General features: G+C 42.2%; 1 protein-coding gene across 6 annotated transcripts in view; it reads right to left on the bottom strand.

The window, feature by feature from the left end:
* The window catches only part of LOC126294950 (ankyrin repeat domain-containing protein 39-like), a 172,189-nt gene that overhangs the window by 57,225 nt on the left and 92,825 nt on the right, over positions 1 to 22,139 (bottom strand). For 3 of the 6 annotated variants that reach the window (XM_049987168.1, XM_049987169.1, XM_049987170.1), the window contains 2 exons: positions 18,467 to 18,636; positions 18,302 to 18,349 (listed from right to left, as the gene is read on the bottom strand). In XM_049987168.1, coding sequence (XP_049843125.1) covers positions 18,302 to 18,349; positions 18,467 to 18,557 — 139 coding nt within the window. In that variant the 5' untranslated portion in view covers positions 18,558 to 18,636. Of the gene's footprint in view, positions 1 to 18,301; positions 18,350 to 18,466; positions 18,643 to 22,139 lie in introns of all 6 variants that reach the window. The other 3 variants (XM_049987166.1, XM_049987167.1, XM_049987171.1) reach the window with 1 other exon arrangement.

Here is a 22,139-nt window from a genome sequence, read left to right as displayed (position 1 = left end):
GCTTAGAGCCATTTGTATTTTTTGAAAAAAAAAAAACAAGCAAATCAACAGTTTACGGACAAATAATAAATGCTCTGCAAAACAAACAAACTCTGAACAGTTAAAGTGAAACAAGAAATCACCAGTCAAATTACAGTTAAATCGTTAATTAACTTCTTGCTTAATTCATGGACAGATAAAGATCTAAATTACAAACTTAGCAACTACAAAATTGGCTTAAGGTCCAATGTAAATGCATATTTTACCAGAAGGACAGAAAAAATTGTTTATAGCAGGTGTTTTTAAAATGATAACGCTGAAAATGAAATGAAAATATTCTTCTTCTTAAGGTCCAATTAAACAAAGGGACATTACAGTTACATATACAAATTCCAGGAATAGCTGCAGATTAAAAGCGTGGAAACTTGCAATCAGTGATTCACATCTGACAGTTTTGTCAAAATTCATATGACCCAATAAATCATCTAACTGCATGGAAACACTCCACATGTTCAGGAGAGTGCAAATTTTTACAAACACTGAGCTTCAGTAATATTCAAACAAGTCACAGTGTGCGAGTTCAAGTAATGACTGGAGCCGAAGAAAATCATTTACAGTTGGCGCAATTGATCCCAAATTAGCCGGAAATTTCCCTTAAATGTAAAAAAAAAAAAAATAGAAGCACAATCGCCAAGCTAATAACGAAGAACTTAATACACAGACTCTCTCTCTTAAATGGACCACTGGTCTTGTCACAGTGGTAGCTCCGGTTCCTGTGAGATCGCCAAAGGTATGCACCGCCGTGCTTGTCTCGCAGTTTAGTGTGTGACTATCTTTGTCTGCCGAGTGCTGTTGGCAAGTGGAATGCTCTGACTTCTTGTAAGGCCTATTGAGGAGCTGCTTTATTTTGAGGTAACTGCTCCTGTCTGGAAAACTGTCAACGATTGGGAGAGTGGTGTGTTGACCATGTGACCGTACAGACACTATGTGATCAAAAGTATCCAGACACCTGGCTGAAAATTACTTACAAGCTCGTGATGCCCTCAATCGGTAATGCTGGAATTCAATATGATGTTGGCCCACACTTAGCCTTGATCACAGTTTCCACTCTCACAGGCATACGTTCAATCAGGTACTGAAAGAATTTTTGGGGAATGGCCGCCCATTCTTCACGGTGCGCTCCACTGAGGAGAGGTATCGATGTCGGTCGGTGATGCTTGGCACGAAGTTGGAGTTCCAAAACATCCCAAAGGTGTTATATAGGGTTCCGATCAGGACTCTGTGCAGGTCAGTCCATTACATGGATGCTATTGTCGTGTAACCACTCCTCCACAGGCCGTGCTCTGTGAACAGGTGCTCGGTCGTGTTGAAAGATACAGTCGCCGTCCCCGAATTGCTCTTCAACAGTGGGAAGCAAGAAGTGGCTTAAACATGAATATAGGCATGCGCTGTGATAGTGACACGCAAAACAACAAGGGATTCAAGCAACACCCATGAAAAACACGGCCCCACCGCTACCGAATTGTACTGTTCACACTACACACGCTGCCATACCCACATCGGATCGCCACATCGTGTACCGTGACTTGTCACTCCGCGCAACGTTTTTCCATTGTCCAAACGTCCAATGTTTACACTCCTTCCACCAAGCGAGGCGTAGTTTGCCACTTACCGACGTGATGTGTGGTTTATGAGCAGTCGATCGACCATGAAATACGTTTTCTCACTTCCCATGTAACCGTAATAGTAATTGCAGTGGATCCTGATGCAGTTTGGATATATTAAGTGATGGTCTGCCTATTACTCATTAGGACACTCATCAACTGTCGGCGGTCTCTGTCAGTCAACAGACGAAGTCAGTACTGCACGTGTCCCGTCACGTTTCCATTTCACTAACACATCGGAAACAGTGGAACTAGAGATATTTAGAAGTGTAGAAATCTGGCATACAGACGTGTGATACAAGTGACACCCAATCACCTGACCACGTTCGAAGTCTGTGAGACCCTTCGGTACGCCCCATTCTGCTCTCTCACGATGTCTAATGACTTCTGAGGTCGCTGACCTACCTGGCAGTAGGTGGCAGCACAATGCAGCTAATATGAAAAACGTATGTCTTTGGGTGTGTTCGGATGGTTTTGATGACGTAGTGTATCTGCTCCTAGTGGCGCCAAACAGTCGAGATTGATACTGTATTTGTCGGTACGAGTTGACCTTCTGAGGGCTGTTCGAATGGAGAGCTCCTAAGTTGCGTTTCTTTACTTATAGGCCTACTACACCAGTGACAGTAACGAGAAGTGTTAAAGATTGGTTCTAAAACTAAAGTTACATCTGAAATCGGGTTTTAAGCGTTAGAGGGAATTGTAACAGTATTTTAAAGGAAGGACATTCACTGATTTAAGGGCAGTCGGCCATTTAAATAAGGTTTACATTTGGCAGTGGTGCCTTTAGGACTTGGCCTCAAATTTGATAGAAACAAAAGGTGCAAATAAGTAATTACAGAACAAAACTTTGCGGATCAGAGGCCAAGCGCTGTAGTTAACTACGTTTATAGGTCTTTTTGGTCACCGTGCGCATACTCAGTTACACTGTACGCTCTGTAACTTGTTCGAATACCACTGAAGTTTGGCGTTTGTAAAAATAAATAAATAAATAAATAAAGGGGGAATACGTGTCTGCAGGAGAGCTAACATAGACAGTCGCTATTGAAAGTACAGGCAGACTGGGGAGGTACATTTAGCACAATCAAATAAAAGACTGACAGATAATACACAGAACTATTTCAAAAATAACAATCGGCAAGCTAATACAGATCTAAATATCCCAGCTACTCAGCTTTTCTAAACAACGGATCACAATAAAAGAACATATAACTGATTCTATTCGACATGAATCTAAGGTACGCAGTGAGGCCCCTCACAATAATTCTGTAGTAAACGAATACATGCCCTGCATGATATACGTGAAAATTAACAGTAAAGTACTCAAAGCCAGTACGTATGACAAGTTTAACAAGCACTTAAGGAACCAACCAAATAAATTAAATAACATCAGTTGCATAAAACGCAGGGCACTGGATAAAACGTGAGATTGCCACATGTAAGTCAATTTAGCGGTAGGTTCCAACAGCACTCTTTGAACAAACAGTAAATGCCTCCATACACTATCACAATGAGGAAGAGAACAGAACCAGTAATGCACTAAAATATGTAACAGCAAATTACCTTTCACACATACGACAAGGCCATCACGCTGCCCAACAGATCACAGATTTACATCTTTAATGGATGATCGCACACTCTGCGAATACATGCTTAGTTATGAAACACAAACTACAATATCAGACACTTGTAAAGTCACAACTGTCAAGAAAGTGCACAAGAAACCAGGATGAATGAATTTACGGTTAGTAATCAAGCACCTGACCATAGTCCAATGTATGTACAGGCAACAAACATTGTGATTCTTTACAAGCAAGAATGGAAGCCACTTTGCTGCAAAGTGGCGCCAATGTAGAGTGCTTGCTCATGCTTCAGAGGAGTTAGTCGCTGACTTCTGCTGCTGCTGCTGCCACAGTAGGGGGGGGGGGGGGAGGGGGGTATCAGTCCCCCAGCCTCCTGCGCCCAGCCCCCAGTAATCAATCACCGGTGCCGAAACCCAATCCCAGTCCAAAACCCAGACCTAAGTCCTCAGCACCCATTCTCCAGACCCCAGTGTCCAGTCGCCAGTGCCTAATGCATCGCCTTCAACACGATTTAACTTTTGGCAAGCTTCACAATAAGTGACACATACTGCATTGTTCACTGTTCTCATGTCCCCACCTCTTGCTAAGATATCGATCCAAATTGTTTAACAATATTCAAAGCAGCATTTCGTCTTGTCATCGGGACCACCCGACCGCCGTGTCATCCTCAGCTGAGGATGTGGAGAGGAGGGGCACGCGGTCAGCACACTGCTCTTCCGGTCATTATGATGGGTTTCTTCGACTGGAGCAGTTACTATTTGGTCAATCAAGTAGCTCCTGAATTGGAATCACAAGGCTGAGTGCACTCCGAAAAATGGAAACAGCGCATGGCAGCGTAGATGGTCACCCACCCAAGTGTCGACCACTCCCGACAGTTCTCACCTCTGGTGATGTGACAGGAACCGATGTATCCACTGTGGCAAGGCCGTTGCCCCCGTTTAACAACAATCGCAATTAACAACGTTCTTAGAGACGACCTAACGCGTCGATTCAGTGAAAACTGAGGTGTTCTGTGACTGCGTTACCTAATCTGTGACGTTGTAACTTATTTGCTCATGTGCTCCAAGTGCATTATGTTGGGAATTCAGAGAAAATTAGCGTCTTACGAAACATACCGTCCCTGCACAATGAGAAAAAGGCACTTAACGTGTATTTTATGTTTGTAAAGTACATGTGACCTTCGTTTTCAGGGTCCGCTCCCAAATGAACAACTGTTTGATGTTCATGGATTTCAAATAATAAAATACGTCATTCTGTCTCATTGTTACTAACGCAAGTCCCAGCTGATATTGGCCAATTTCGCGGATGCTGTTGCATTTCCCATCCCAAATACTGCTATATCGCCACCTCCCTCGACAGTTCTGCACATGCACTTGAGCCACTTCACCGAATAGCATTATTCGACATTGATGTGCATTTTGTACGTTTTTGTGAGGAACAGCGAACACAATAGATCTCCGTACTTATGTAATTCAGCATCATTGTTTCCTAGTTTTATAGTGATGGCTTTTCCGCCATATTTAGCAGATCATCGATGTCAGAGGGGACACCAGACATTGCTTCTGATAGTCTGGCAGTTAAGTGTGTTGGGTTTCATTTTGTGCATTTCCCATCAGACGTGTTTGGTGAATTATTTGCTGAGTGAGTCATATGGAACACATATCATGTTTTGGTAACGACCTAGAACAACCTAGTTTTTGTATGTAGTCCGTCTGATCAGAGGTTTTAGAGACTTCGGTTATTCCCTTATATAATACAATGCAAGACCTACAGCAGTGCTTACGATGTTATTTATTAAATTGCTACTACTTTCGGTGCTCCAATAGAACGTCTGCAGGCCTTAACTGACACTGAACGAGTTAACTCCAATGGCATATACGATTCATCAGAGGCATTTGATGAAAAGTAGGATTACATGTTATTATAATGAATTCAGTTGCAGGTGAATTAAGAGAGGAAAGGAGTGAAGCGTAATCCTAGACACTATCATCGCTGCATTGTTCACTTCGTTTTTCTGAAATTCCTTGGAAGACGTCTTTGTATTTTTCGATAGTTCAGACACAGCCGCAAAAGTGGGAATTGGAATAATGAGCAACTGCTGAGTGTAGCCAAGCTAAAACTAGCAATGGGTGCTATATTGTGCGATATACACCAGGAAAATTTGAGGAAAATGCAATCGTTAGTATCGCAGTCTTTTATGCTGATAAATCACAGTAGCTTGGAAACATAGACTATGTCTTTATTGTAAAATCCAGCATACATCTGTGTTAACAGAACTGTGGCACATACAACAATGTTAGCATTTATTTACGTCTTTCATAATTCACTTCTCGTGCAATGACTGAATGACACCACAAATGACATTATACAAATTGTCCTTAGATATCGACATTTTCTGTAAGAGCGTGCAAAAATTTTACAGGACGAACAGGATGCTCCACTGAGCAATTTCAGGTTGCGAACCGGGGAGTGGAGAAGCCAGCTTCATGAGGTAACAGGAATGACATCTCGTTACTGTCCTCTTTTTTATTCACATTAGTTACAGTTAACAGCAAATAACATCTGTACTGTATCTTACTGAACAGACTGAAACTGATGACCATCAACCTCAGTGCAAGCATGACATCGAAGAACAAGAGTCTGTTGCACGCTCACAAATATCATCGGTGTGTCTCGAATCACATCACAGGCAGCTACAATTCTGGCAATAATCCATCTCCATATCCGCTGAGGCCTCATATGCAGGTGACTTTAGGTATCCCAATTGGAAATAATCAGGGGGATTCAGGTCAGGTGACGTCACAGGCCACGAAACAGGACCTCAGTTTCATGTCCTGTGACCGCTTGAGAGGGCTGCGGACGTCAACACTGGAGTGAGGCAGTGCACCATCATGTTGTACGCACATCCCCTCAGGGACAGCCAAGGGGACAGTGTAAGTACGATACGACAGAGCCACCTTACGGATAAGTAAAGTAAATAAAACCTGCATCATGACTTCCTAGCGATCGGGATCGTCCTCGTTTTCTTGGAGGAAATAATAAACGTACATGTAAATAAACAACACCGTGTATGTAAATCTGTACTCATGTTAGCTGTGAATAATGCTGAAAACTAGAAAAAGCGACAGACAAGTTTTCTTCCATATCTACTTTAGCTGGTTTATCCAACTCCATGCTCCCTAAACTGTACAGTGAAGCAATCTCTATGTCCTGTTACATTTTTGCACACTCTTACGGAAACACCCTGTATTTTGTCCCTCTGTATGCTATTCTGTGTGGCGACCGGAGTATTAGAAGAACTTTCCACTTTACGGCGACCAATAGTGGCTCTGAGTACTATGGGACTCAACTGCTGTGGTCATTAGTCCCCTAGAACTTAGAACTACTTAAACCTAACTAACGTAAGGACATCACACACATCCACGCCCGAGGCAGGATTCGAACCTGCGACCGTAGTAGTAGCGCGTTTCCGGACTGAAGCGCCTCGAACCGCTCTACGTTCTGTCATTCTCGTTTCATTAACCTCTACCGCCGCCAGTGCGCAACATCGCTTTGCATCTTGGACAGACTGCTTCCCTCAGGAGCAGCAGGACTGAGGTCACCGTGTAGCGAGAGGCTCGTAGGTGCCCAGTTCTGCAGGGCACGGAGCATGAAGAACATGGTGTGCTACGACATTAGACGTTGCACGCACTAGTCCATCGTCGCTGGGCAGGTGCCGAATATTAAGTAAATCATCAACGTACGGCCTGCTGGCCTAGCTGCCGAAACCTCTCCAGAAATTTCTCAACATCTATTCACCAAATACTTTAATTTATACATTTAATTTTAGACTGGTAAAATTGTCCGAAGCCTTTTCTAATAGTATTCTAATGCCATGATAAGAATAAAACCTTTCTGCACTCTTAACTTTGAGAGAAATTATTTGTTGAACTTAATGATATTTCTCTTGACTGGTGCTTGCAGACAACATAAGTGGCTTAAATGGATTTGAAATGTACCTGAAATTCATAGACAAATGAGATGTTCAATTTCGGATAGCTTCGTTTACACTTGTTTACTAGCAAGCCACAGTACCTAAGCCTTAAGCAAACGAAACACTTTTTTTTCGTCACCAGTCTTCTGTCTGATTAAATGTGACAGACCACGAATTCCTCTCTGTTGCCAACCTTCTTATCGCAGATTAGTAACTGCAACCTACAAGCTCCACTATCTGTTGGATGTATTCCAACCTCTGCCTTCCTCTACAATTTCTACGATATACAGCTTCCTCTAGTGACATGAAAGATATTCCCTGATGTCTTGAAACGTTTCCCATCCTCCTGTCACTTCTTCTCATCATTGTTTTCCACGTATTCCTTTCCGGGCCGATTCTACAGCGAGCCTCCTTATTCCTTACCTCATCAGTCCTGCTAATATTCGACATTCTTCTGCAGCACCACACCTCAAATGCTTTGATTCTCTTCTATTCCGCCTTCCTCACAGTCCACCTTCCGCTATCATAACATGCTATGCTCCTAACACACGTCCTTAGAAATTCTCCTCAAATTAAGGCCTCTCTTTCACACTAGTAGACTTCTCTTAGCCAGAAATGTCCCGTTTATCCTCATTGCTTAGTCCATCATACGTTATGTTGTCGCCCAGTAGCATAATTCCGTAACTTCGTGATCCCAAATTCTGCTGCTAGGTTTCTCGGTATTCTCATTTCTGCTATTTCTCATTACTTTCATCTTTCTTCGATTTCTATCAACCCATATTTTCTTCTTAATTTTGTACTCGCTAGACTATTCATTCCATTCAACCACTCCTGTAATGCCTCTTCACTTTCATGGAGTATAGAAATGTCATCAGCGAATATTATCAGTGATACCCTTTCACCATGAATTTTAATCCCGTTCATCAAATCTTGTTCCCTCATTGTTTCTTCTACGAAAATATTGAACAGTACTCCCGGCGGGGTCGGGGATTTTCCCTGCCTGGTGATGACTGGGTGTTGTGTGATGTCCTTAGGTTAGTTACGTTTAAGTAGTTCTAAGTTCTAGCGTACTGATGACCATAGATGTTAAGTCCCATAGTGCTCAGAGCCATTTGAACCACTTCATATTGAACAGTAGGGACGAAAGTGTAAGTCCCTGGGTTTACACCCTGTTTAATAAGATCGCTTCGTTCTTGGTATTATATTCTTATTCCTCACTCTTGGTTTATGTACATATTGAATATTACCCGTCTTCCCCTACAACGTATCCCTGCGATTTTTTTAGAATTTCGAACATCTTACACCATTGTACTCTATCGAATACTTTTGCAGGTCGACAAATCCTACCGACATGTTATGATTTTCCTTCACTCTTGCTTCCGTTATCAACTGCAGTGTAAGAACTGCCCCTCTGGTGTCTGTAACTTTCCTACATGCAAACTGACCGTCCGCCTTATTTGACCTTAAGTCCCCCAGAGCTCTGTGAAAATCCGATTGATACCCCACCTCTTCCCTATCGCCTCAGGTTTATTCTTCCGTCAGGTCATAAGAAAACTCTTCCCCCTCATAGAGGCCTTCAGTCTACCCTTTCCACCTATTCGCTTTCTCCTCTGCACTTAACAGTGCAGTTCCTATTGCACTCTTAATGTTTTTAATTTAATCGAAATTTGTGTTGATTTTTCTATAATATGAGTCAATCTTTCCGGTAATCATTTCTTTCTCGATTTCTTCACATTTTTTGTGGAGCCATTTCGCCTTAGCTTGCTAGCAATTCCTATTTATTTCTTTCCTAAGTGATTCGTATTTCTGTATTTCTAAATTTCTCTTATCATTTTTGTTATTCCTTCTTTGATCGATAAACTGAATTATTTCTTCTGTTACCCATACTTTCCTCACAGTTCCCTTCCTCGTTAAATTTTTCTTTCCAGCTTCTGTGATTGCCCTTCTAAGGGATGTCCATTCCTCTTCAACTGAACTGATGGCTGAGCTATGGTCACAGTATCAATAGCTTCAGAGAATGTTAAGCGTATGTCTCCATTCCTTAGTACTTTCGTATCACACTTCTTTGCGCATTTATTCTTCCTGAGTAGTATTATAAACTTCATCCTACTCTTCATGATAGCTAAATTGCGACCTGGCTATGCTTTAGAAGCCGATATCCGATTTCGGACATGTCTGCCTGACCATGATGTAATCTAACTGGCATCTTCCTGTGTTTCCTAACCTTCTCCAAGTACATCTCTTCCTCTTGTGATTCTTGAAAAGAGTGTTCACAGTTACTAGCTGAAATTTATTGCCAAACTCAGTTAGTCCTTCTTCTCTCACATTTTTATTATCAAGCCCATATTCTCCCGTAACCACTTCTTCTACTAGTCCCCTAAAACAGCACTCCAATCCCCCATTAACTATTACACTTTATCTCCCTTTATAAATTTAATTGTTATTATCATATGCTTCCTCCGTCTTTTCTTCTTCTGTTTGCGACGTCGGGATGTGTACCTGAAATATTGGTGCTGGTTTGTTATTGATTCTAATGACAACAACTGCATCACTCAGCTATTCACAATGACTCGCTCGCTGATGTACCATCCTATCCATAACGAATCCTACTCCCGTTATTGCTTTTACTGCTGCTGTTGATATTACTGTTGATATTATGGTACACTCATAACACCAGAAATCCCTGTTGTCTTTCTATTTAACTTCACTGACCCTCACAATATCTAAACTGAGACTCTGAATTCTCTTTTTCAGATATTCTAGGTCCCCTGCAAGGTTCAGACATCTGACACTCCACGCCTCGAATCGTGGAATGTTAACCTTTAGTGGGTAATTCGACCTTTTACTCATGGCCACCTCCCCATTGGCAGTCCCCTCATCAAGATTCGAATAGAGGGACTAGTCTCGAATCTTTTGCCAGAGTAGAGATCATCATGACACTTTTACAGTTACAGTCCACACGTCATGTGAATACAAATTTTGTCTTTAATGTGGTGGTTTCCTCTGTCTTTTGCATCCTCATACCGTTGATAATTCCTGATTCCTCCGCCTTTTGGGAGCAGTTTCCCACCTCAGGGGCAGAGGGCGCTCTCAACCACTTTTGCGCGTCCCTCCAGCTACTTTGACAATGCTCGTGGCAGGCAGGGCGACTTCTCATACCAGAAGTCTTCAGCCGTCAGTTGTGATGAGTTCATTCATAATTTAAGCAGTGGCGACGCTCGAACCCAGGTTCCAGGACATTTTAACTACCAGTCAAAGATGCAACCCTACCTCTTCCCCCAGTGGCACCTATGTAGCGCCTGAAGGGAGTGGTGGGGGAAAACTGGTCAGGGGTTGTAACACATGGAATGGGCGCCATGTCCTGTTCCCAGCGATCAAAGAGGTTCATAGAACGAGGAACAGGGGTACGAGACCCGTCAAGCAGGACCAAGTGTAGCAGGAAAACAAGAACGCGAGGGGGAGAGAGCATCAATTCGTCACACTCGTTGGGATGATCCATGTGTACTAGCTCGGAGGAAAGCATAACAATGATCAGAGAATAACAGGTACTAAAGAGTGCAGAGCGTATGGATGAACTTCTCATTGCACTAACACGCCAACTCCGAGATGCGTTAGGAAAAGCACTACAAACAATAATTAGAAAAAAGTCGTCTGTATTGGGGATTGCAGACAACTGTACATGGAAATTCCAAAAATCGAGGACCTTTTTCGTGCCATCAGAAAAAAAGTAGTAAAGTGAGGGTCCACAAAGCCACGTCACGGAACTCCTGAGAGCGGAGGGGTTTTAGGGACAGATGATTAGGAGTCATACAGGCAAGTAGGGACAACACCTCTCGCACCAAGAACCAGAAACCTATCTCTGATATGGACACCAGGTGGTGTTCGTCCACATCAGAAAAGAAATATAACAGGCCACAAACAAAAGGATGTCTGCAAGTTGAATCGTTTGAAGGCCTCATTGGCATACTTGTGTGTAGGGTTCCAGGAAGATCTTACATCAGTGGCTAGATGAGGAGTGCATACCGATCGCCATATGGCACACCAGTCGACGAGGGGATGCTTCACCTGAGCCACATCTGGCGTCCTGTTCTCCTGGAGACGTATGAATGCATAGCACATCTCTCATACAGTGTGTGTGTGTTGATGATGTTGGGTTTGTGGGGCACTCAACTGCACAACTATCAGCACCCGTACAAAGTCCCAATTTTTACACAGTGCAATGTAGCCACTGTCACGAATGGTAGTGATGATAAGGAAATGATGAGGACAACACAAACATGCAGACCCCAGGCAGAGAAAATCCCCAACCCGGCCGGGAATCAAACCCGGGGCACCATACTATAATTCTCGCAGATTTCAGCTATTGCATTCTTCTGAATAATGTCGACAATTTTCCGGAAGTCAGACGGTATGTGGCCAAATTCATACATTCTATACACCATCGTGAATCTTCCTCGAGCGATTTTAGAAATTCTCATGGAATGTTATCTATCCCCTCTGCATTATTTGATTTTAACTCTTATAAAGCACTTTTAAATTGGGATTCTAATTCTGGATCCTCTATCTCTTCTAAATCGATCCCTGCTTCTTCTTCTATCACATCAGACTAATCTCTCCTTTCACAGAGGCCTTCGGTGGACCGTTTCCACCTATCAGCTCTCTCCTTTGCATTTAACAGTGCAATTCCCGTTGCACTCTTAATGTTACCATCCTTGCTTTTAATTTCACCGAATGTTGTTTTGACTTTGCCTCCGACAATCATTTCTTTTACGATTTCTTCACATTTTTGATGCAAGCGTTTCATCTTACCTTCATGTTACCTTCATCTTACCTTTATTTCATTCCTCAGCGACTTGCATTTCTGTAGTCCTGAATATTTTTGTACTTCCTTCCTTCATCGATTAGCTAAAGTATTTCTTCTGTTAGCCAGGGTTTGTTTACAGTGAAGTTCCTTGTGATTATGTTGCTCTTTCCAGCTTCTGTGGTTGCATTTTCTGGAGGTGGCCATTGCTGTTCAATTTAACAGCTTACTTAACTATTCCTTTTCGCTGTAACTATAACCTTGTGTGTGTGTGTGTGTGTGTGTGTGTGTGTGTGTGTGTACACAGTCTGTAACACTGGAGTCACGCCATTGAACAGTCACCACAATTCTGACGGCAGCAAGATCAGATAAATACACGAACTGTCGGGTAATCCTTTTAACATTAAACGCATCCAAATTTCTGACAAGGATAGCATATATAAAAATCGAAAAGGATACTGAGGCTGTGCAAGATGACTATCAGTTTGGCCAGGAAACATGAAGGGACCAACGAGGTAGGTGTAATATCGGAGTTGGAAGCCAGAGCTATCAAAAATCAAGGCACTCTCATAGGATTCTACAACCCAGAAAAAGCTTTCGACATTATGAAGTGTTGCTACGTATTACAAATACTGGTAAAACTATGTCTGAGCTGTAGTGAAAGATTTATATCATACAATATTTACAAGAACGAAGCAGGTGCTATTCGAACAGAAGACAAAGGGAAAAGGGCGGGAGCGTTCTCGCTTCCCACGCCCGGGTTCCCGGGTTCGATTCCCGGCGGGGTGAGGGATTTTCTCTGCCTCGTGATGGCTGTGTGTTGTGTGATGTCCTTAGGTTAGTTTGGTTTAAGTAGTTCTAAGTTCTAGGGGACTGATGACCATAGATGTTAAGTCCCATTGTGCTCAGAGCCATTTGAGTCTACAGCTAGGATGAAGTATGTCTTCGTTACTGTTTAATCTGTACATCGGAGAAGCAATCACGGAAATGAAAAAAGGGTCCATCGGCTGGATTAAAATTCACTCTATCAAAGTTCGCTGATGACGTTGATATCAGTGAAAGTGAGGGAGAATTGCAGGGCTGGTCGAATAGAATGAAGAGGCGGATGAGTACACAATACGTGCTGAGCTTGAACAAAAGAAGAACGTACTGAGGCGTAGCACCTTTGCGCGGCGGCCGCAGCAGTCAGACGAGAGCAGACACAGGTTCATACAGAGGGAGAGTCACGGTTCTACTACGGCAGGTGTACGCTTACGATAGAGCAAATCTGTATTTACAGGTAGAAACGGCTGTAGACGAATGGTGTCAGCATCATACAGTCTATGAAATATAATGTAGTATAAACAGCGTATTTTGGAAATGAAACCTTATCTTCTGTGAGTGTTATATCTTTCATTAAGTAGTGCTCATCTAATGTGTTTAGCTATACGTCTGAACGAAGATGTGAATGGGAAATAGTTTAATAAATGAATGTCTTTTAATCTATTGACTAAGTAAAAGCTAGCGTGGGTATTGTAACTGTACAGACAGAATGAATGATACTCTCAGGGGAATTTGTGAAGTGTAACTCGCCAGGATTGGAGGCCAAAAACTTCCGGTATAAGAATCCACCCTCATTCTGCTGACGGCCTTGTTAAAGAGGGCGGAGGAGCAGACAGAGGATCAAGGCACTCTCTGGTCCTTGCCTTGGGAAACTACCCCTAAAGCCGGAAGAGTCCTTCAATGACCAACGGCATGAAACTGCAGGAAGAAATGGAAGCCACAGCATTAAAGACACACATCATGTGTCCACAGGACATGTGGCCTGTAACTGAAAGAGTGTCACGATGGTCTCCCGATTGGCAAAATATTCCGGAATAGTTCCCTACTCGGATCTCCGGGAGGAGACTGCAAAGCGGGAGGTGACCACTGCGTAAAGACAAAACAACCAACTAAATGATAATGATCTACGAGACGGGGCATGAAATGTCAAAAGCTTGACGTGGAAGGGAGGCTAGAAAATCTGAAAACGGAAATACCACGGCTCAATCTAGATGTAGTAGGGATCAGTGAATTGAAATGTAAAGAATACAAGGAAGTCTGATCAGGTGAGCGCAGGATAACATCAACATCTTCAGGAGATGGTATAACGGGAGTAGAATGCGTTATGAATAGGAATGTAGGGCAGAAGAGTGTGTTACCTTTGACATTTCAGTGATGGAGTTCCTCATATAAGAACCGACAGCAGACCAGCACTTGCGACGATGGTTCAGGTATACACGCCGACGTCGTAAGCTGCAGATAAAGAAGAACATGAGGATATTGAAAGAGTAATACAGTGCGTAAACGGAGATGAATATCTAATAGTCATGGGGAATTGGAATGGAGTTGTAGTAGAAGGAACACAAGGAAAGGTTCGAGAGAAATATGAGCTTGGGACCAGGAATATGAGAGGAGAAAGACTAATTGAGTTCTGTGATAAATATCAGCTAGCAATAACCAATAGTCTGTTCAAAAACCGCAAGAAAAGGAGCTTTACGTGGAAAACGTCGGGTAATACGGACAGATTTTAGTTATATTACATCATGGTCAGACACAGACTCCGACAACGGATGCTGGAGTACCCAAGAGCAGATGTCAGAATGTAGTAGTGATGAAGAATAATCTGAAGCTGTAAGAGCTTAGTCGCGAAGAATCAATACTGAAAGAAGTGGGATACAGAAGTACTAAGGAATGAAGAGACACTCTCGAAGTTCTCTAAGGCTATAGGTACAGCAATAAGGAATAGTTAAGTGAGCAGTAAAGTTGAACAGCAATGGCCACCTCCAGAAAATGCAATCACGGAAGCTGGAAAGAACAACATAGTCACAAAGAACTTCACTGTAAACCAACCCTGACTAACAGAAGAAATACTTTAGCTAATCGATGAAAGAAGGAAGTACAAAAATATTTAGGACTACAGAAATGCAAGTCGCTGAGGAATGAAATAAAGGTAAGATGAAGGTAACATGAAGGTAAGATGAAACGCTTGCATCAAAAATGTGAAGAAATCGTAAAAGAAATGGTTGTCGGAAGCAAAGTCAAAACAACATTCGGTGAAATTAAATGCAAGGATGGTAACATTCAGAATGCAACGGGAATTGCACTGTTAAATGCAAAGGAGAGAGCTGATAGGTGGAAACGGTCCACCGAAGGCCTCTGTGAGGGGAAAGATTTGTCTGATGTGATAGAAGAAGAAGCAGGGATCGATTTAGAAGAGATAGAGGATCCAGAATTAGAATCCCAATTTACAAGTGCTTTGGAGGAGTTAAAATCAAATAATGCAGAGGGGATAGATAACATTCCATGATAATTTCTAAAATCGCTCGAGGAAGATTCACAATGGTGTCTAGAATGTATGAATTTGGCCACATACCGTCTGACTTCCGGAAAATTGTCGACATTGTTCAGAAGAATGCAATAGGTGACAACTGCGAGAATTATAGCACAATCAGCTTGACAGCAACTGACGTAGTATTTGCAGTAGATACTGATGCAGGTAGGAGTTCCTGTGTGATGGTCTGATTATATGCCTGCCTGTTACACATTACGACCGTCTTCAACCGTCGGCGGTCTCTGTCAGTCAACAGACGAGGTCGGCCTGTACGCTTTTGTGCTGTACGTGTGCCTGCACGTTTCTGCTTCACTATGATATCGGAAACAGTGGGCCTAGGGACGTTTAGGAGTGTGGAAATCTCGTGTACAGACGTATGACACAAGTGACACTCGCTCACCTGACCACGTTCGAAGTCCGTGAGTTCCGCGGAGCGCCCCATTCTGCTCTCTCTCGATGTCTAAAGACTACTGGGGTCGCTGATATGGCGTTCCTGGCAGTAGGTGGCAGCACAATGCACCTGATATGACGTTGATTGCCGTTACTGGAAGGACCTCGGACCCACATGTCTATCGAATTCCAATAGGCATCACACCAAATCAATAATTGTTCATTTCTGTGGCCATACTGACCATAGTTGCATTATAACTCTTGAGGATATTTTTGTTCTGTTGTTGCAACTACAAGAATGGGTGATTCTTTTTTTCACCAGACGCGTTTTACTTTACTGAGGTAAAGCATCATCTGTGGTCTGTAATTAAGCAATTTACATTTTGATTTGCCTTTACATTGAAAAACTGTTCGTTAAGAAAGCATTGATCTGTACTTACGGTGATTTTCGGTTGATTTCTCGCTTACATCGGGAAATGCCGTCTGCTAACACATTGTTGTTTTTATGCGTTAAACATTGATAATTTTGGTCTTATTTTTAGATGTTCTACAGCACTATACATTTCTTATGGTTTTCGCTACCCACTTATACGCGCGCATTTTTGTAATGGCAACGACAGAACAAAAATACCCTCAACAAATCAATAATCCCTGGCGTTTACTGGCGATTGAGAACAGGCGTTGTTAATTTCCGTGTCTCTGTGATCTCCATGTGAGTGGATAATTGTAGGTTTACTCTAATGTAGATCTTTATCCCAGACGAACGAAGAGGCTATCTGTCCACAGATCCAGTGCTAAATTCACGAGGTCCATCCCTGCCTTGGTGTATGTAAGGAAATAAAGTGGAATACACCCGTTACTAACATAAACTTTTTGTGTAGAAATAGTCGATGCCAAGTAACTTGTATAGGTGAACAGTAACTCAACTGTTTAATGAAATGAATTTCATATGATGTCAGGCTAAAATGCATGGAAGTGAAACATGGACGATAAATAGTTTGGACAAGAAGAGAGTAGAAGCTTTGGAAATGTGGTGCTACAGAAGGATGCTAAAGATTAGATGGGTAGATCACATAACTAATGAGGGGGTACTGAACAGGATTGGGGAGAAGAGGAGTTTGTGGCACAACTTGACTAGAAGAAGGGATAGGTTGGTAGGACATGTTCTGAGGCATGAAGGAATCACCAATTTAGTATTGGAGGGCAGTGTGGAGGGTAAAAATCGTAGAGGGAGACCAAGAGATGAATACACTAAGCAGATTGAGAAGAATGTAGGCTGCAGTACGTACTGTGAGAAGAAGAAGCTTGCACAGGATAGAGTAGCATGGAGAGCTGCATCAAACCAGTCTCAGGACTGAAGACCACCACAACAACAACATGTTTCTGTGTATGGCGAATCCGTTACAAAGCTTTCTAATAGATAAATAGTTTGATAAACGCAATCGCCTTGCCGTTTAAAATTGTCTCCTCTCCTTTGACTCAGAGAGTGTTTGATTATCCTGGAAGCTATCAAAGGTAACGCCCAGTGAATCTGAGAAAATAATATGTCGCTACAAGGTCGGCCGTATCTTCGCGTATCTTTTCCGTTAGCTTGGTAGTTTTTGTTTCTTTGGATTCGATCACTTAGTTGGTTTTTTGCTTCAATAAATCGCGATCCCGTATGCCACTTGTCTATCGTAATGGGACACCCGTTCCTAACATAACCTTTTTTTATAGAAATAGTCGATACCATGTAACCTGTTTAGGTGAACAGTATCTTAGCTGTTTAACTAAATGAATTTCATATGATGTCAGGCAAAAACGCATAAAATGATATTAACTTGTTACACTCTGCATGTACGGTGAAAATTATCCTCTCTTTTAGAAACATTTGAAATTACGAAATATGTGGCATACCTAAAATTCATATTATTAATTGTACAATCTAACGCTAATTATTAAATTTATTTCTGGATTGATTTATAAAATAATGTTATAACTTACTGATGATTATTCCTTTGACAAGAAAGTATGTAGACGCTTTTGCTTCGTAAACTCTTCGGAATATTATGAATACTTCGGAATTTCAGTATTGGGTATGTGTGTGATGGAGGCACACGTATTTCTTTTATGATCGGCACTAACAACGTAATTTGGATTATTAAATGGAAATTGTAAAGACAGTGTAATATTGAAAAATGCGACAAAGAATAAAATTCAAGAAATCGTCATCTTTTACTTAGTCATCACGAACCAACAAAGCAAAGCCTCAAGAATGTACCCTAGACGCAAAAACTGGAGTCAACAACAAGAGAAAGTTTTGAAGCTAATGAGAACACAAACGAAAATTTAATATAGACATGTGGGAGAGTGAGATTACAACATGTGATGAACAATTTATTCACCCACGAAGCGAGAGAGGACCAATGGAACCCCACTCAGTGTAGTAAACTACAACCCCATTTCCTGCTGCGGCTCCGTAAGGGCTTGTAAATGAAAACACAGAGCGGAGTTCGTCATGAAATTAATATGTCCCTCTTTTGACATATCTACGAATAATGGAAAAGTAGTACCGGTACTTACGTGGATCGACAGTTCTTAAACGATCGATTGTGGCCTTTGGAACGTATTCTGAAAAATAAATTTATAAAATCTCAGTGGAGAAATAGAACATGTATCTAATCAGCTACTATAAAATTATTGGTCACTGCTATACCGAGACTTCTGTCAATTGCAATAAAACGTTACCTGTTGTGTTGGACTCTGGGTCACTGAACTCGGTAGCTCTGACTACCGCCATTAAAATGTATATTAGCCAAATTCTGGTTCTGTAGAACATAATGCCGGAATAAAGTTGCTGCGTCAAATGAAGAACTCCCTCAAAATATCTTCATAAGATTTTCAGACTGCTGAAGAACCTGTAACTTTATGAATAAATGAGTAAATTTTCTTTCTACATGGTATAATACACTTTAACCTGTGTAAACTAATGTTTCACTCCGACTAGGATATACAGGGTGTTTCAAAAATGACCGGTATATTTGAAACGCCAATACAAACTAAACGAGCAGCGATAGAAATACACCGTTTGTTGCAACAAGCTTGGGACAACGGTACATTTTCAGGCAGACAAACTTTCGAAATTACAGTAGTTACAATTTTTAACAACACATGGCGCTGCAAGTGATGTGAAAGATATAGAAGACAACGCAGTCTGTATGTGCGCCATCCTGTACGCCGTCTTTCTGCTGTAAGCGTGTGATGTTCACAACGTGCAAGTGTGCTGTGGACAACATGGTTTATTCCTTAGAACAGAGGATTTTTCTGGTGTTGGAATTCCACCGCCTAGAACACAGTGTTGTTGCAACAAGACAAAGTTTTCAACGGAGGTTTAATGTAACCAAAGGACCGAAAAGCGATACAATAAAGGATCTGTTTGAAAAATTCAATGGACTGGGAACGTGATGCATGAACGTGCTGGAAAGCTAGGGCGACTGCATACGGCAACCACAGAGGGCAATGCGCAGCTAGTGCATCAGGTGATCCAACAGCGACCTCGGGTTTCCGTTCGCCGTGTTGCAGCTGTGGTCCAAATGATGCCAACGTCCACGTATCGTCTCATGCGCCAGAGTTTACACCTCTATCCATACAAAATTCAAACACGGCAACCCCTCAGCGCCGCTACTAGTGCTACACGAGAGACATTCGCTAACGATATAGTGCACAGGTTTGATGACGGCGATATGCATGTGGGCAGCATTTGGTTTACTGACGAAGCTTATTTTTACCTGGACGGCTTCGTCAATAAACAGAACCGACGCATATGGGGAACCGAAAAGCCCCATGTTGGAGTCCCATCGTCCCTGCATCCTCAAAAAGTACTGGTCTGGGCCGCCATTTCTTCCAAAGGAATCATTGGCCCATTTTTCAGATCCGAAACGATTACTGCATCACGCTATCTGGACATTCTTCGTGAATTTGTGGCGGTACAAACTGCCTTAGACGACACTGCGAACACCTCGTGGTTTATGCATGATTATTGAAAGATATATTCAAAGATATAGTAGCAACAGCAATTGAGATATTCATACCTCATAAATTGGTAAGAGATGGAACGGATCCCCCGTGGTACACAAAAAAGGTCCGAACGCTGTTGCAGAGGCAACGGAAAAAGCATGCGAAGTTCAGAAGAACGCGAAATCCTGAAGATGGGCTAAAATTTACAGACGCGCGAAATTTGTCACGTACTTCGATGCGAGATGCCTTTAATAGGTTCCACAACGAAACATTGTCTCGAAATTTGGTAGAAAATCCGAAGAAATTCTGGTCGTATGTAAAGTACACAAGCGGCAAGACGCAGTCAATACCTTCGCTGCGCAGTGCCGATGGTACTGTTATCGACGACTGTGCCGCTAAAGCGGAGTTATTGAACGCAGTTTTCCGAAATTCCTTCACCAGGGAAGACGAATGGAATATTCCAGAATTTGAAACACGAACATCTGCTAGCATGAGTTTCTTAGAAGTAGATACCTTAGGGGTTGCGAAGCAACTCAAATCGCTTGATACGGGCAAGTCTTCAGGTCCAGATTGTATACCGATTAGATCCCTTTCAGATTACACTGATACTATAGCTCCCTACTTAGCACTCATATACAACCGCTCGCTCACCGATAGATCTGTACCTACAGATTGGAAAATTGCGCAGGTCGCACCAGTGTTCAAGAAGGGTAGTAGGAGTAATCCATTTAACTACAGACCTATATCATTGACGTCGGTTTGCAGTAGGGTTTTGGAGCATATACTGTATTCAAACATTATGAATCTCCTCGAAGGGAACGATCTATTGACACGTAATCAGCATGGCTTCAGAAAACATCGCTCTTGTGCAACACAGCTAGCTACTGTAAGCCAACCATTACCATGACCAAAAGTGTCGTTAATATCAACGCTAAAATTAACTCTACATCCAACAAATACACAAGGTCCATCCACAAGAGCAGTAGCGGCAACAGATTCCAAAAAAAAAAACTTCCCCCGAAACCACAACCGCCGGCTACGCTACAGATACAGATACAGATACAGATACAGATAACATACTCACATACACCTTTACCCTTAATCCAAATAAATACAGATTCATTTACAGACACTTTCCTCTTATTACGACTATACAACACAAGTGCAGAGGGCGACATATATGCGGATTTACCAAAGTCTTTATTAGCAAGTTCAGCTATATGATAAGTACGATAGGCAATTATATCTCTGTCCACAAAACTATCTAGTCCTGGTACAGATGGAGTACCAGAACCACCTCGTACAATAGCTACTGTAAGCCAACCATTACCATGACCTTGAACGTGTCATTCATGGACGTATCAAAAAGATATATAGATGGTGTTAATCAGCATGAAAAATAGAATGAGATAGCGTTTTCAGAAATTAGAATATCATAATTTTCATCCGGACCCTTATGCCGTACGCGTGCTAAAGTAAATCTAGGCGCACGCGTAGGTCCGGATGAAAATTATGATATTCAAAATTTTCAGCATGAAAAATAGAATGAGATAGCGTTTTCAGAAATTAGAATATCATAATTTTCATCCGGACCCTTATGCCGTACGCGTGCGCCTAGATTTACTTTAGCACGCGTACGGCATAAGGGTCCGGATGAAAATTATGATATTCTAATTTCTGAAATCGCTATCGACAGGCGATCTCAAGTTGATTCCGTATTTCTAGATTTCCGGAAAGCTTTTGACACCGTTCCTCACAAGCGACTTCTAATCAAGCTGCGGAGCTATGGGATATCGTCTCAGTTGTGCGACTGGATTCGTGATTTCCTGTCAGGAAGGTCGCAGTTCGTAGTAATGGACGGCAAATCATCGAGTAAAACTGAAGTGATATCAGGTGTTCCCCAGGGAAGCGTCCTGGGACCTCTACTGTTCCTGATGTATATAAATGACCTGGGTGACAATCTGAGCAGTTCTCTTAGATTGTTCGCAGATGATGCTGTAATTTACCGTCTAGTAAGGTCATCCGAAGACCAGTATCAGCTGCAAAGCGATTTAGAAAAGATTGCTGTATGGTGTGTCAGGTGGCAGTTGACGCTAAATAACGAAAAGTGTGAGATGATCCACATGAGTTCCAAAAGAAATCCGTTGGAATTCGATTACTCGATAAATAGTACAATTCTCAAGGCTGTCAATTCAACTAAGTACCTGGGTCTTAAAATTACGAACAACTTCAGTTGGAAGGACCACATAGATAATACTGTCGGGAAGGCGAGCCAAAGGTTGCGTTTCATTGGCAGGACACTTAGAAAATGAAACAAGTCCACTAAAGAGACAGCTTACACTACACTCGTTCATCCTCTGTTAGAATATTGCTGCGCGGTGTGGGATCCTTACCAGGTAGGATT

This window comes from Schistocerca gregaria, chromosome 11, assembly GCF_023897955.1.
Source record: "Schistocerca gregaria isolate iqSchGreg1 chromosome 11, iqSchGreg1.2, whole genome shotgun sequence".
NCBI lineage: Eukaryota > Metazoa > Arthropoda > Insecta > Orthoptera > Acrididae > Schistocerca > Schistocerca gregaria.
This window is presented reverse-complemented; position numbering and strand designations above follow the sequence as displayed.